Source organism: Oncorhynchus mykiss, chromosome 16 (assembly GCF_013265735.2).
Source record: "Oncorhynchus mykiss isolate Arlee chromosome 16, USDA_OmykA_1.1, whole genome shotgun sequence".
NCBI lineage: Eukaryota > Metazoa > Chordata > Actinopteri > Salmoniformes > Salmonidae > Oncorhynchus > Oncorhynchus mykiss.
The window spans coordinates 78,438,452-78,454,674 of record NC_048580.1 but is presented as its reverse complement, the minus strand read 5'-3'; the positions used below and the strand labels follow the sequence as shown (position 1 = coordinate 78,454,674).

The following is a 16,223-nucleotide window of genomic DNA, read 5'->3' as shown; positions in this document are numbered from 1 at the left end:
AGTGGGGTGGGGGGGGTTGTTAGTGAGTGTAGGGTTAGATGGTAGATGGTAGGGCATTTAAATAGTGGAGTGGGGTGGGGGGTTTAGTGTAGGGTTAGATGGTAGGGGGTTTAAATAGTGGAGTAGGGTGATGGGTTGTTAATGGGTGTAGGGTTAGATGGTAGGGTATTTAAATAGTGGAGTAGGGTGTTTTTTTTTGTGAGTGTAGGGTTAGATGGTAGATGGTAGGGTATTTAAAGAGTGGAGTAGAGTGGTGGGTTTGCACTGCAAAATTACTTCAGTAAATGTTTTATATTTTGAATGCTGTATAACTGCACTCTAACTGCAATATTTTTTCGTAAGGAAGGTGGCGGCAATGCAACATTTATTAGGTGCCAAGCGCCGTTAAACCTCATCGAAGAAGAAGTTGTATTGTTTTGATCCGTTGAAGTCGCACATAGCCGAAATACCGTTTGTCTGCAGGTAGGAATAAGTTAGATAGCTGTTCATCTTCTCATGAAATGTAGTATGTTTTACATGCGTTTTTACTTTATGCACATGTTTTACTTTCGCAATGTTCATTAACGCGTTATAGCTAGCTAACTGGCGAAATGGTTAATGCTATCTGGAGTCCTTGGGACGGCCCTACCCTAAATCCTCCCCATAACCCTTACCCTAAATCCTCCCCTAACTCCTCAATTTAACCCCTACCCATTTTAAATGTACGCTTCAATGTGTTAGCGACGTCCAAAGGACCCCGGATTGCATGAGTCCTGGCTAGAGCTAACAGGCTGGTGAAAGAGGGTCGGGCTGTCTGGCAGCTGAGGAGCGCTCTACTCCGTCCCACAGACCCGCTCTCTGCAGGCGAAACCAGGGGTTCAACCAGGAGCCCCAGCGCGACATAATTACTAGCTAGTTAGCACACAATGACAAGTTTCTTGAGCCAACTAAAAAATGGAACAAAAAATACACACACATTGAGTTGTTGCTACCAAAAAAGTATTAATACCCATTAATGTGGGTATTAATCTTGTTCATTCCCAGCGCGCATTTCCACCCTTACGAAAAAAAGATTAATCAGAGTGTAGTAAACTGCAAATACAGAGTCCATAATACCTTTTTCTATTTTACTGCCGTAATTGTACAGTGTCACTGCAGTTATTATGCCATTACTGCGTCCAAAATACCACAGTTGACTGCAGTTTGAAAGCTGCAATCTTTTGTTATAAGGGCAGGGTGCTGTTGCAGATATAGCATAAAGATATGGCCTTTTCTGTAGCCAACATGCTGGATGTAACATGTATGGCACTGTAATGAGATGCAAACTTATGTAGGTTTCTCTGATCAAATAGCCTAATCTAAAAATGTGCTGACATGTTAACAAACAACATCCTAACAGGTCAAAGTAATATGGAATGGACATCAGGCTACTCACAACTAATGTCCAGGAGTTGTTTTCCTGTGGGCAAAATTGTCATGATCAGTGGTTTCGAGTTCGTATCCGTCAAATAAAATACTTCTGCATTTCCCGCTGTGTAAACACATTGCAAATAGGCTTAGGATAACTCCTCCTGATAAAGTTGGGTAGCTGATATTCATAGCTTTTAAATAGCCAAATTGATTAGTCACATTACTCCTGAGTGCCAGCAGCGGTCTAAGGCACTGCATCTCAGTGCTAGAGGCGTCACTACAGACCCTGGTTCGATTCCAGGCTGTATCACAACCGGCTGTGATTGGGAGACCCATAGGGCGGTGCACAATTGGCCCAGCGTCGTCTGGGTTAGGGTTTGGGTCATTGTAAATAAGAATTTGTTCTTAACTTACTTGCCTAGTTAAATAAATAAAAAATAAACAGGAATCAGGACTAATAAAACCAATGCAATGGCCTGTTTTTACAAATGGTGGGCATTCATAAAATTCCATTGCAGCTGACATGGTAGGCTGCACCCCAGTAAGTCCTTTTTGGTCCCGTCTGTACATCTTGTTGGTGCGGAAGTGATTCCCATGTCGTCCACAGAGGTTTATTTATCGGTTAGGTCCGGACCAAATCTGTTCATAGACGTTTATGTTTGGTTCAGATTTTGTCCAGTCTGACCCAGCCTTGATTTGGCCCATACATAGATGTCTTTTAACCTTTCATTCATAACCTCACTTCAACACCTGGGAAATATGCATATTCAAAGTAATTTTGCTTACTGGGGCTATTCTAGTTTTGGCGGGGGCCATTTTTTTTCTCTCTCACTTAAGGCAGAACAGCCAGGACCGGCCCTGCACAGAGCTAGCTTGATGTGAAGGTAGAGAAAGATCAGCTTACCTTGTTAGCCAGCTAGATGGATGAATTTGACTCATGACAGCCAACAATATAACTAAACTAAATGCTGTGGTGGAAAAAGTACCCAGTTGTCATACTGTAGTAAAAGTAAAGAAACCTTAAGAGAAAATGACTCAAAGTAAAAGTGCTCAGTAAAATACTACCTGAGTAAAAGTTTGAAAGTGTGGCGCAGTGGTTAAGGGCGCTGTACTACAGCATAAGCTGTGCCACCAGAGACTCTGGGTTCGCGCCCAGGCTCTGTCGTAACCGGCCGCGACCGGGAGGCCCGTGGGGCGACACACAATTGGCCTAGCGTCGTCCGGGTTAGGGTTTGGCCGGTAGGGAAATCCTTGTCTCATCGTGCACCAGCGACTCCTGTGGCGGGCCAGGCGCAGTGCGTGCTAACCAAGGTTGCCAGGTGTTTCCTCCGACACATTGGTGCGGCTCGCTTCCGGGTTGGATGGCGCTGTGTTAAGAAGCGGTGCGGCTTGGTTGGGTTGTGTATCGGAGGACGCACGACTTTCAACCTTCGTCTCTCCCGAGCCCGTGCGGGAGTTGTAGCGATGAGACAAGATAGTAACTACTAATAATTGGACACCACAAAATTGGGGAGAAAAGGGGGTAAAATTCTAAACAAAAAAAACAACAACAAATAAAAATAAATGGAATTGATAAAATGTACTTAAATATCAAAAGTAAAAGTATTTCATTTCAACTGAAGGTTGCTGGATCGAATCCCCGAGCTGACAAGGTTCAAATCTGTTGTTCTGCCCCTGAACAAGGCAGTTAACCCACTGTTCTCTGGTAGGCTTTCATTCTAAATAATAATTTGTTCTGACTTGCCTAGTTAAATAAAAACATATTTTCAAATTCCTTATATTAAGCAAAGCAGATGGACACATTTTAAATAAAAAATAAAAAATAAAATCATATACAGATAGCCAGGGGCTCGCTCCAAAACTCAGACAACCATTTACAAACGAAGCATGTGTTTAGTGAGTGCCAGGTCAGAGGCACTAGGGATGACCAGGGATATTCTCTTGATAAGTGTGTGAATTAGACAGTTTTCCTGTTCTGTTAAGCATTCAAAATAGAATTAGTACTTTTGGGTGTCAGGGAACATTTATGGAGTAAAAAGTACATCATTTTCTTTAGGAATGTAGTGAAGTAAAAGTTGTCAAAAATGTAAAAAGTTAAGTACAGATACTCAAACTTTTTGAAGTACTTTACACAACTGGTTAAAGCTTTACTCTAAAATGGATTAAATAAATAAAAATCCTCATCAATATACACACGATACCCGATAATGACAAAGTGAAAACAGTTTTTTAGAAATGTTTGCAAATGTAAATTAATATTTACATAAGTATTCAGACCCTTTGCTATGAAACTCGAAATTGAGCTCATCTGCATGCTATTTCCATTGATCATCCTTGAGATGTTTCTACAACTTGATTGGAGTTCACCTGTGATAAATTCAATTGATTGGACATGATTTGGAAAGGCACACACCTGTCTATATACGGTCCCACAGTTGACAGTGCATGTCAGAGCAAAAACCAAGCCATGAGATTGAAGGAATTGTGGCCTCCATCATTCTTAAATGGAAGAGGTTTGGAACCACCAAGACTCTTTCTAGAGCTGTCGCCCAGGCCAAACTGAGCAATCGGAGGTCTGAGAGGTGACCAAGAACCCGATGGTCACTCTGACAGAGCTCCAGAGTTCCTCTGTGGAGATGGGAGAACCTTCCAGAAGGACAACCATCTCTGCAGCACTCCACCAGTCAGGCCTGTATAGTAGAGTGACCAGACAGAAGCCTCTCCTCAGTAAAAGGCACATGACAGCCGGCTTGGACTTTGCCAAAAGGCACCTAAAGGACTCTCAGACCATAAGAAACAAGATTCTCTGGTCTGATGAAACCAAGATTGAACTCTTTGGCCTGAATGCCAAGTCTTTAGGAAACCTGGCACCATCCCTACGGGGAAGGGTGGTGGCATCATCCTGCTGTGGGGATGTTTTTCAGCGGCAGGGCCTGGGAGACTAGTCAGGAGTGAGGGAAAGATGAACGGAGCAAAGTACAGAGAGATCCTTGATGAAAACCTGCTCCAGAGCGCTCAGGACTTCAGACTGGGGGAGAAGGTTCACCTTCCAACAGGACAATGACCCAAAGCACACTAGTTTATAAAAAAGACGCTTGGATGTTCATTCCATGTTGTTAAGGTTACTATATTATGTTGTTGGTTGGTTACCATGCTACGGGAATATCTCCTCGCCATCTCTGCTTCTTCTCTCCTCCTCTTCTTCCTGTCTTCTCTCTCCCTCTAACTCTCTCTCTCTCCTCAAGTGATGAAGACCTCCCAGGCAGCGGAGACAGAAGGCGATAAGGTCACTTCCTGGGTGTCTGTGTGCCCCAGGGGCTTGTGGGAAGTTTGTCAGAGTAGGAAACGAGGGGCGGAGCCAACTGACCCCTCTGGAGACGTCTACCCCGGGATTGGCTCTCTGTGTCAGGTCAGAGTTCAACGCCAAGGAGAACCTACAGCTGACCCAGAGCTGTCACTCAAACCTGACCTGCCAATCGCAGTCCTTTCAGATGCCCAGGTCCCACCCCTACAGCGCTCCCAGGATACCATGCTGCAGGTCCCGCTTGGTGATTGGATCATTCTGAGGCTGGGGGAGGGGCAGTGTGACATCACAGAGGGGTGTGTGGAGGGGATGAGAGCTGGAGAGAAGTGTGAGGTAAGGAGAGGCTCACACACCAATAGCACCACACTGAATCAGCATGTACCTGCTATTACCCATTCACCCTTCATACAGCTGGTCTTAACCTTTCACTCCTTTGACCCTTGTGTCCCCAGGTAATGCTGACTCCACTAACAGACCGACTCCGGGGAGGAGAAGAGGAGCAGAAGAGAGCAGGCCCTGACCAGTCCCTGTGCATAACAGTAGAGCTCCAGTCCTTCTCTCCTGGCCATGAGTCCTGGCAGCTGTCAGCTGGAGAGAAGTGGGGCTGGGTGATGTCACACAAGCAGAGGGGGGGAGACAGGTTTAGGGCGGGGGACATGTGGGGGGCGGCAGACAGCTACAGCCGAGCCATCAAACTCCTCATCACCTTAAAACTACACACCCGGGGAGAAGGGGAGGAGATGACTCCGATAGAGGAGGAGGAGGAGGATGAGGAGACGGAGAAGAAAGATAGCCTAGAGGCCCCTACAGATCATCAGTACCGTTCCACCAAGGCCTCTCTCTACTCCAACCTATCCCTATGTCAGCTGAAACTGGGCCAGTGGTCCCGGGCCAGAGGGTGTGCATCCAGGTAAGGCTAGGAATTGCCAGGGACCTCACCAGTACTTAATTTGTAAATCGGGAATTCCCAGAACACATAGTGAGCACGGGGGGCTCTGAGGTGGGTGTGGGGGGGGGGGGGCCGTCCCAAACACATTGAGAAAAAAAGTGTCTAACACAACATAGCAGCAGACAGAGTAAACAGCCAAGTAGCCTACTATCTATGGTGGTGAAACGGACAGCACTCTCCATGGCGCTGAATAATTCAAAGCATTTTAGACGTCACTGCATACTTGAGTATAGCTGCGGTTACACAAGTCCGCATTTCTTAGAGCCTAATTTTCTAGACGTCAGTGTACAGCAACATTTTTAGACAACACTGCAGAACACCCACATACCCACATACTCAGCTGTGGAGCTTACAAGACCTGCATTTCATATCATTTTCAAGGCATCAGCTGTAGAACAAATATCGGAATAAAACTTCATCAAATAAATCAATGTAGGACACAGCAGAACATGCACATGAGAATATATAGGCCTCCTGCCTATGTGATAGTATGAAGCACATATTCAGATTACCTTCACAAGTACAGAACAAGTTTGTAAAGGAAGAAATATGTACTACCTTAGTTTTCAAAACTTCCCCCAACGACTCTCCCCGTGACTCTTGAGAGTCAACTTGCCATGAGCGGGATGTTTAGTCTCCTTCTCAGGCTGTTCTGAAGACTGGCTGTAGTGTCTATTTTTTCATTCTGAAAACTATAACCTGGGTGTCCTCTCTAGCCTCATCTACAAATACGCCTGTTCAAAACCCTTTTTTCTGAAGGCTATTTGTTGTTTCTTTACGTCTGAGACATAGGATGTTAATTTACTGTACATTCCCACTATTTTGCTAGTTTAATCCCTCCAGTTGTTTCTAGACCCAAGCTCCCTACTTTTTTGCGTGTTGTACAGCCCAACTCTGAATTCTGCATGACAAGCCAGGGGTTATATGTTTGCTTGTTCTTGTTATACATTTGCTTGTTCTTGAACTGCTCCGAGCACTTCGTCGGTGGATGCACTGCGCCCTCACCCCCAGCTCCCCATCTCCCTCTCCAGCTGGGTTAGGGTTAGGTCTACTAGCTAGTGAAGGTAGCTGAACTGGCGAGATTAATAGCAGCGCTGTTAGCTAAGGTATCGCTATCAGGAACAGTTTGCACCTTACTCCTCTCTTCCGGCACTGACAGTTCTCTGGCTCGTTCTGAGTTCGATTCACTATCTCTCTCTGGAATTATTATTATTTAAACATTTTTGGGGGGCTTTCTCACGATTCAAATTCAGTAGGGAGATGACTAGGCTATGTGACGTAATTACGTAGGGACCCCTTCACTAGCTGACCACCACTACCAAGATCTGTGTCAAGATCCGTTACTTACCCCACCGGACCTCCCCATAACCTCTATGTACAAATAAGAGAGCAGGTCTGGAATCAGTGTGGCTCGATAGGATGACTATATACAGTGGGGCAAAAAAATATTTAGTCAGCTGCCAATTGTGCAAGTTCTCCCACTTACAAAGATGAGAGGCCTGTAATTTTCGTCATAGGTACACTTCAACTATGACAGACAAAATGAGAAAAAAAATCCAGAAAATCACATTGTAGGATTTTTAATGAATTTATTTGCAAATTATGGTGGAAAATAAGTATTTTGTCACCTACAAACAAGCAAGATTTCTGGCTCTCACAGACCTGTAACTACTTCTTTAACCTCTAGCGCCTCCCAAACCCGCATGCGGGAGCGTAATCATTGCCTGAAACTAATTAGCATAACGCAGCAGACATAAATATCCCTAGAAAATATTCCTATTCATGAAAATCACAAATTAAATATATTGAGGCACAGCTTAGCCTTTTGTTAATCACCCTGTCATCTCAGATTTTCAAAATATGCTTTACAGCCAACGCTAGACAAGCATTTGTGTAAGTTTATAATAGCCTAGCATAGCATTATGCCTTGCTAGCAGCAGGCAATCTTGTCACGGAAATCAGAAAAGCAATCAAATTAAATCGTTTACCTTTGATGAACTTCAGATGTTTTCACTCACGAGACTCCCAGGTAGATAGCCAAAGTTCATTTTTTCCCAAAATATTATTTTTGTAGGTGAAACAGCTCCGTTTGTTCTTCACGTTTGGCTGAGAAATCACCCGGAAATTGTCACCACAGCGGCAATTTTTTTTTCCTCCAAATTAGCTCCATAATATCGACAGAAACATGGCAAACGTTGTTTAGAATCCATCCTCAAGGTATTTTTCTAATATCTATTCGATAATATTTCCGTCGGGACAATTCCTTTTTCTCTAGGACCGATTGGAGTAATGGCTACCTCTGTACTTTACGTGAGAATCTCTCTCGGAGCCACCATGTGACCACTTACGCAATGTGCCCCCATACGGCTATTCTTCAACAGAAATGCTGTAGACACCTTGGGGAATACGTAGAAAGCGTAAGCTCGTTGATGGTACATTCAAAGCCATATAGGGAGACATTGGAACGCAGCGCTTTCAAAACCTGGGGCACTTCCGGATTGGATTTTTTGCTTGCAACATCAGTTCTGTTATACTCACAGACAATATCTTTACAGTTTTGGAAACGTTAAGAGTGTTTTCTATCGAAAGCTGTCAATTATATGCATATTCTAGCATCTTTTCCTGACAAAATATCCAGTTTAAAACGGGAACGTTTTTTTCCAAAAATGACAATACTGCCCCTAGAGTTCCAAGAGGTTTTAAGAGGCTCCTCTGTCCTCCACTCGTTACCTGTATTAATGGCACCTGTTTGAACTTGTTATCAGTATAAGAGACACCTGTCCACAACCTCAAACAGTCACACTCCAAACTCCACTATGGCGAAGACCAAAAAGCTGTCAAAGGACACCAGAAACAAAATTGTAGACCTGCACCAGGCTGGGAAGACTGAATCTGCAATAGGTAAGCAGCTTGGTTTGAATAAATCAACTGTGGGAGCAATTATTAGGAAATGGAAGACATACAAGACCACTGATAATCTCCCTCGATCTGGGGCTCCACGCAAGATCTCACCCCGTGGGGTCAAAATGATCACAATAAAAGTGAGCAAAAATCCCAGAACCACACGGGGTGACCAAGTGAATGACCTTCAGAGAGCTGGGACAAAAGTAACAAAGCCTACCATCAGTAACACACTACGCCGCCAGGGACTCAAATCCTGCAGTGCCAGACGTGTCCCCCTGCTTAAGCCAGTACATGTCCAGGCCCGTCTGAAGCTTGCTAGAGAGCATTTGGATGATCCAGAAGAAGATTGGGAGAATGTCATATGGTCAGATTAAACCAAAATAGAACACCATACCTACTGTGAAGCATGGGGGTGGAAACATCATGCTTTGAGGCTGTTTTTCTGCAAAGGGACCAGGACGACTGATCTGTGTAAAGGAAAGAATGAATGGGGCCATGTATCGTGAGATTTTGAGTGAAAACCTCCTTCCATCAGCAAGGGCATTGAAGATGAAACATGGCTGGGTCTTTCAGCATGACAATGATCCCAAACACACCGCCCGGGCAACGAAGGAGTGGCTTTGTAAGAAGCATTTCAAGGTCCTGGAGTGGCCTAGCCAGTCTCCAGATCTCAACCCCATAGAAAATCTTTGGAGGGAGTTGAAAGTCTGTGTTGCCCAGCAACAGCCCCAAAACATCACTGCTCTAGAGGAGATCTGCATGGAGGAATGGGCCAAAATACCAGCAACCGTGTGTGAAAACCTTGTGAAGACCTCTGTCATTGCCAACAAAGGGTATATAACAAAGTATTGAGATAAACTTTTGTTATTGACCAAATACTTATTTTCCAACATAATTTGCAAATAAATTCTTCTCATTTTGTCCGTCATAGTTGAAGTGTACCTATGATGAAAATTACAGGCCTCATCTTTTTAAGTGGGAGAACTTGCACAATTGGTGGCTGACTAAATACTTTTTTACCCCACTGTAGAAGGATCACCGTGCTTTTACATGATGGTCTTTCTGGTGGGTGGGAGAAATAACGAGGAGGCAACTTGATATAATGCTGAACGCTTTTATTAGAATGTCTACAGTGAGAACAGTGAAACAATTAATAAATCATGCCCGGAGAGATACCGGATGCGGGAAAATAGGTGCCGGAACAAACAGTCAAATCTGAGAGGTGCTGGATCCTGTTCCTGCAGGATCCGTCTCAAATTAAGCACTAGACCTCACGATACGATATCATGATACTTGGGTGCTGATACGATATGTATTGCAATTGTCACAATCATGGAAGATGTTTTTGGGTTGGAGGGCTGTTGATGGGCGGAAGGGGGGGTGGGGGTGCTTCGCTCATACAGGAGTAAAAAAAAGGAATAGTTCACTACTTTGGTCATTTGTATGTGACTCGTTTCAGGAAACTAGGCGTATGTTGCACGTCACTACACAGTCGAGGCATTTGAACGTAAACATTTATTTTTTATCAAAATGCGTTTTTTTTTTTTGTCAAATGCCTTCTGCAATATGTAAACTTTCATGTGCCTTAATAACAAACTTGTATGCCATCTGTAGATATGAATAAAAGTGTTCAATTACGAGCCTAGTTGGTTTAGCCACGGAAAAAGCCAGGAATCTTCCCGCTAGCCATGATTGGCTGAGGTAATGGATGGGCTGGACAAGCCGAGAGATGAGTTCGGATTGGTCTGCCATGTAGCACGCTTCTGTTTATAACTGTTTATGATCTGGTCAGTATGTGGTCCTTTCTAACGGGGCTTTTTTGAAAGCTAACATGAAGAACTGCAAAAGTGTTGCTCTCCACTTTCTGGAGGACCGAGTTTTGAAATCGGTGGAATGCCGGTGGAAGCACAGTATGATAGCTAAGGAGATGGAGAAAATTCTGGCGTTTGAATGCAAATATGCAGAGGGAGTTGAAAAGAGAACACACATAGAATTGTAATCCGGAGACCGGTGTTTTATACATCTTCAAACTAAGGGCAACCATGGCATCCATGACCGAGAGGGAGAAGTGTTCATGCATGTTTATGGGTAAGAGAGTCTAGCTAGCTACATTTTCAGATATTATACGTTTCTAATTTAGTCAGAAAGTCATTTTCATTTCAAGCTAAAGTGTACTGTTAGTTGGCTGGCTGGCTCGCTAGCTAATGTTACGTGAATGATCTGTGTAGTAATATTATTCATATCTCACAGCCATTTGCATTGCTAGCTAACATTTGAATCTAGTTTGTTAGCTACATGCAGAATAATGCAGGGTAGTAATGTTATAAATTAGGATTATGGGTCATTGTTTAGCTATCTAGCGACATGTCTAAACAAAAGACTCCACTATGCAAGGTACCATTTCACTGTACCGTTCACACCTTCTGTGTCCTGTGCATGTGACGAATACATTTTTGATTTGATATAGTTTGTATTTTCCAGAGACGGTAATGTGAAGAACAACATGACCTGCACCAAACTCAAATTAGGATATAACATTAGGCCAACGAGACAGTTTTCCAAGTTCTAAAATTCTCCGGTAGAATGCCCTGCTTTTATTTTGTCTCACTTACAACTGTATTTCCTGTAATTGGCTCGCCATTAACTTGTAAATAATGATCTTGTTGTGAGTTTATGTTCCTGTAATAATTAATACAAATTAGCTAAAGTTAAGACGTTGTCGGTTATGTGGTCATTATTTAAACTGGCTAGCCAGCTATCTTAATGTTAGCTGTCTAGCTAACAAGCTAACCAAAACATTGTTTATAAAGTTGCTTTTAGGTGCCTGGTTTGCTAGATTGACATAAACAGATGGGTTTATTGGTGTTAAAATACACTAGTTATGCTATTTTGGACCAACAGGCTGCTGATGTCATGCATGTGAATCCTTAAAGAGATGGGCGGTGCTAAGGCATAAGAGGGTGTGACCGATGCTGAATGGGTGTCGACAAAGAAGAACTCTCCAGTAGATACCCAAACGTTCAAGGGCCATTTTCTCAAAAGTGGGGTTACAAGTTTATTAACTTTCAAAGCAGAATTACTTTCCCTCAACTGTAGTGTTACATACAGTATGACCGTTTTCGAGTCTCTACTTTTATCCAATGTAAAAAAAATACATAATTTAAAATGTTGATACATAAGACAAAATCGAGCCAGTCGGTCACACATGCTCACAATCGTAAAGATTCTCTATATATTGCGATTTGAAGCTGTGATTTGTTTATTACGATCAGACATTCCCATCGTATTGCTCGCCGTGTCTGATGCAGAGAGGAGAGAGCATGACAAAATTTGTTTTGATCAGTCATGGAAAAACATGTTGGTTCCCTGTTTCAAAAGAAAATTAATAACAAGGAAAAAATACTAGTTTTGGGCAGGCACAGCTGACTAATGCAAAAATAATATTGAGATATATTGTCAAATAATATCCCAATATGTAACCATTTTTTCCCGCCAGATCCACGCTGCTGGATCCCCAAGGGCTGAAGGCCTGGTACCGCCTTGGGCAGGCCAACCTGGAGGCAGGGGAGCTGGAGGAGGCCAACAGGGCCTTCAGAAAACTACAGGAGCTCCAGCCTGACTCTCCCTCCGCCCTGAGAGGACTGAGAGAGGTGGGGAGGAGGGAGCGAGAGACGAATAGCAGACTGGGACAGAGACTCGGCAAGATGTTCAGCTGAAGAGGGAGAGTGAAAGAGGACTGATAGCCAACTGGGACAGGGACTGAGTCAAATGTTCAGCCAAGAAGGAGAGGGTGACAATTAGCAGACTATTTTTTTAATCCACAAATAGTGTTAGGCTGCATTTATATAAGTAGCCCAATTCTGATATTTTTTCCAATATTGGTCTTTGACCAATCACAAGTAAAATAAATATCAGAATTGGGATGTCTGTGTAAATATGGGCACTGGATTATGAGATTTAAGTGTCAGTCATTTTTTTCATTATTTTCTTGAACTGTTAAGACACGAGCTGTTCTAGAAAATACATTTAAGAAGTGGTATAGAAATTAGCTGGAATTATGGGAAGGGCGGCTTTTCACAAACTCTGTCCTGGGGACGCCAAGAGCCACACATTGAGGTTTTTGCCCTAGCACTACATTACTAATTCAAATAATCAAAGTTTGACAATGAGTTAGTTATTTGAATCAGCTGTGTAGAGTCAGGGCACCCCAGTTAGAAACGCTGGGGCAGGATTAGGGTTGTAAAGGGAGGGTACAACACAAATGAGTGCCTACTCTGACAAATCAGTCTGGTCTTGACATCAAACAAACAATAGCCCAGGCCAATGATACGGGAAAAAAAGATTGTACATCTTAGGAGGAGATATCTATGTGTATCTATCTACACACACACATGTACAGTTGAAGTCAGAAGTTTATTTACACCTTAGCCAAATACATTTAAACTCAGTTTTTCACGATTCCTGACATTTAATCCTAGTAAACAGTACCTGTCTTAGGTCAGTTAGGATGATCACTTTATTTTAAGAATGTGAAATGTCACAATAATAGTAGAGAGAGATTTATTTCAGCTTTTATTTCTTTCATTACATTCCCATTGGGTTAGAAGTTTACATACACTCAATTAGTATTTGGTAGCATTGCCTTTCAATTGTTTAACTTGGGTCAAACGTTTTGGGTAGCCCGTTTCGGGCCCATTCCTCCTGACAGAGCTGGTGAAACTGAGTCAGGTTTGTATAGGCCTCCTTGCTCACACACGCTTTTTCATTTCTGCCCACAAATGTTCTATAGGATTGAGGTCAGGGCTTTGTGATGGCCAAATACCTTGACTTTGTTGTCCTTAAGCCATTTTGCCTCAACTTTGGAAGTATGCTTGGGGTTATTGTCCATTTGGAAGACCCATTTGCGACCAATCTTCCTGACCTCATGATGCCATCTATTTTGTGAAGTGCACCAGTTCCTCCTGCAGCAAAGCACCCCCACAACATGATGCTGCCACCCCCGTACTTCACGGTTGGGATGGTGTTCTTTGGCTTGCAAGCCTCCCCCTTTTTCTTCCAAACATAATGATGGTCATTATGGCCAAACAGTTCTATTTTTGTTTCATCAGACCAGAGGACATTTCTCCAGAAAGTATGATCTTTGTCCCCATGTGCAGTTGCAAACCATAGTCTGGCTTTTTTATGGCGGTTTCGGAGCAGTGTCTTCGTCCTTGCTGAGAGGCCTTTCAGGTTATGTCGATATAGGACTCATTTTACTGTGGATATAGATACTTTTGTACCTGTTTCCTCCAGCATCTTCACAGGGTCCTTTGCTGTTGTTCTGGGATTGATTTGCACTTTTCGCACTAAAGTACATTCACCTCTAAGAGACAGAAAGCGTCTCCTTCCTGAGCGGTATGATGGCAGTGTGGTCTCATGGTGTTTACTTGCGTACTGTTGTTTGTACAGATGAACGTGGTACCTTCAGGTGTTTGGAGCCAGACTTGTGGAGGTTTACCAAAAAAAATTCTGAGATCTTGGCTGATTTCTTTGGATTTTCCCATGATGTCAAGCAAAGAGGCACAGAAGTAGGCCTTGAAATACATCCACATGTACACCTCCAATTGACTCAAAATATGTCAATTAGCCTATCAGAAGCATCTAAAGCCATGACATTTTGGGGAATTTTACAAGCTGTTTAAAGGCACAGTCAACTTCTGACCCACTGGAATTGTGATACAGTGAAATAATCTGTCTGTAAACAATTGTTGGAAAAGTTACTTGTGTCATGAACAAAGTAGATGTCCTAACCAACTTGCCAAAACTATAGTTTGTTAACAAGAAATTTGTGGAGTGGTTGAAAAATTAGTTTTAATGACTCCAACCTAAGTGTATGTAAACTTCAGACTTCAACTGTTCATACACACACTACCGGTCAAAGGTTTTACTCATTAAATGTTTTTTCTTTATTTGACTATTTTTCTACATTGTATAATTAATAGTGAAGACATCAAAGCTATGGAATAATATAGTCTAAAAAAGTGTCAAACAAATCAAATATATTTATATTTTATATTTGAGGTTCTTCAAATAACTACCCTTTGCCTTGATGACAGCTTTGCACACTTTTGGCATTCTCTCAACCAGCTTCACCTGGAATGCTATTCCAACAATCTTGGAGTTCCCACATATGCTGAGCACTTGTTGGCTGCTTTTCCTTCACTGTTCTGTCCTACTCATCCCTAACCATCTCAATTTGGTTGAGGTCGGGGGATTGTGGAGGCCACAATGGTAAAATAGCCCTTACACAGCCTGGAGGTGTTTTGAGTCATTGTCGTGTTGAAAAACAAATTATACTCCCACTCAGCCCAAACCAGATGGGATGGCGTATCGCTGCAGAATGCTGTGGTAGCCATGCTGGTTAAGTGTGCCTTGAATTCTAAATAAATCACAGACAGTGTCACCAGCAAAGCACCCCCCACACAATAACACCACCTCCATGCATAATGGTGGGAAATACACATGCGGAAATCATCCGTTCACCCACACCGCATATCACAAAGACACGGCGGTTGCAACCACAAATCTCAAATTTGGACTCCAAACCAAAGGATACATTTCCACCAGTCTAATGTCCATTGCTCATGTTTCTTGGCCTAAGCATGTCTGTTCTTATTATTGGTGTCCTTTAGTTGTGGTTTCTTTGCAGCAATTCGACCATGAAGGCCTGATTCACGCATTCTCCTCTGAACAGTTGATGTTGAGATGAGTCTGTTACTTGACCTCTGAAGGATTTATTTGGGCTGCAGTTTCTGAGGCTGGTATCTCTAATGATCGTATCCTCTGCAGCAGATAAGCAGACAGTTTCATCATAGCGCTTGGTTTTTGCGTGGTTTTTGCGACTGCATTTGAAGAAACTTTCAAAGTTCTTGAAATGTTCTGTATTGACTGACCTTCATGTCTTAAATAAATAATGGACTATTGTTTCTCTTTGCTTATTTGATCTGTTCTTGCCATAATATGGACCAAATAGGGCCATCTTCTGTATACCACCCCTGCCTTGTCACAACTGATTGGCTCAAACACATTAAGAAGGAAATAAATTGTGCAAAGTGCAAAGCTGCCATCAAGGCAAAGGGTATCTATTTGAAGAATCTCAAATATAAAATATATTTTGATTTGTTTAACACTTTTTTGTTTTTTGGGGGGGGTTCCTATATACAGCGGTGGAAAAAGTACTCAATTGTCATACTTGAGTAAAAGTAAAGATGCCTTTTTAATAGAAAATGACTCAAGTAAATGTGAAAGTCACCCAGTAAAATACTATTTGAGCAAGAGTCTAAAAGTATTTGGTTTTAAATAAACAGAAGTATCAAAAGTAAATTGGATTGCTAAAATATATTGAAATATCAAATGTAAAAGTATGAACTATTTCAAATTACTTATATTAAGCAAACTAGACGGGACAATTTAATTGTTTTATTTTATTGACTGATAGCCAGCCTCCCAACACTCAGACATAATTTACAAAAGAAGAATCTGTTTAGTGAGTCTGCCAGGTCAGAGGCAGTAGGGATGACCAGGGATGTTATCTTGATAAGTGTGTGAATTGGAACATTTTCCTGTCAAAATGTAACGAGTACTTTTGGGTGTCGGGGAAAATGTATGGAGTAAAAAGTACATTTTCATTAGGAATGT

General features: G+C 42.5%; 1 protein-coding gene across 2 annotated transcripts; it reads left to right on the top strand.

Annotated features, from left to right (window-relative positions):
• The first annotated feature begins 213 nt into the window (after positions 1-213).
• Positions 214-13,044, top strand: fkbpl (FKBP prolyl isomerase like). Of its 2 annotated transcripts, XM_021567182.2 has the most exons (4): positions 214-462; positions 4,635-5,026; positions 5,146-5,603; positions 12,043-13,044. In XM_021567182.2, the coding sequence occupies exons 2-4, from the start codon at positions 4,637-4,639 to the stop codon at positions 12,260-12,262; spliced, it is 1,068 nt and encodes a 355-aa protein (XP_021422857.2). In that variant the 5' UTR covers positions 214-462; positions 4,635-4,636; the 3' UTR covers positions 12,263-13,044. The 2 variants fall into 2 exon arrangements, with proteins under 2 accessions (XP_021422857.2, XP_036803759.1); XM_036947864.1 differs by lacking the exon at positions 214-462 and having other exon boundaries at positions 4,342-5,026.
• The last annotated feature ends 3,179 nt before the right edge of the window (positions 13,045-16,223 follow it).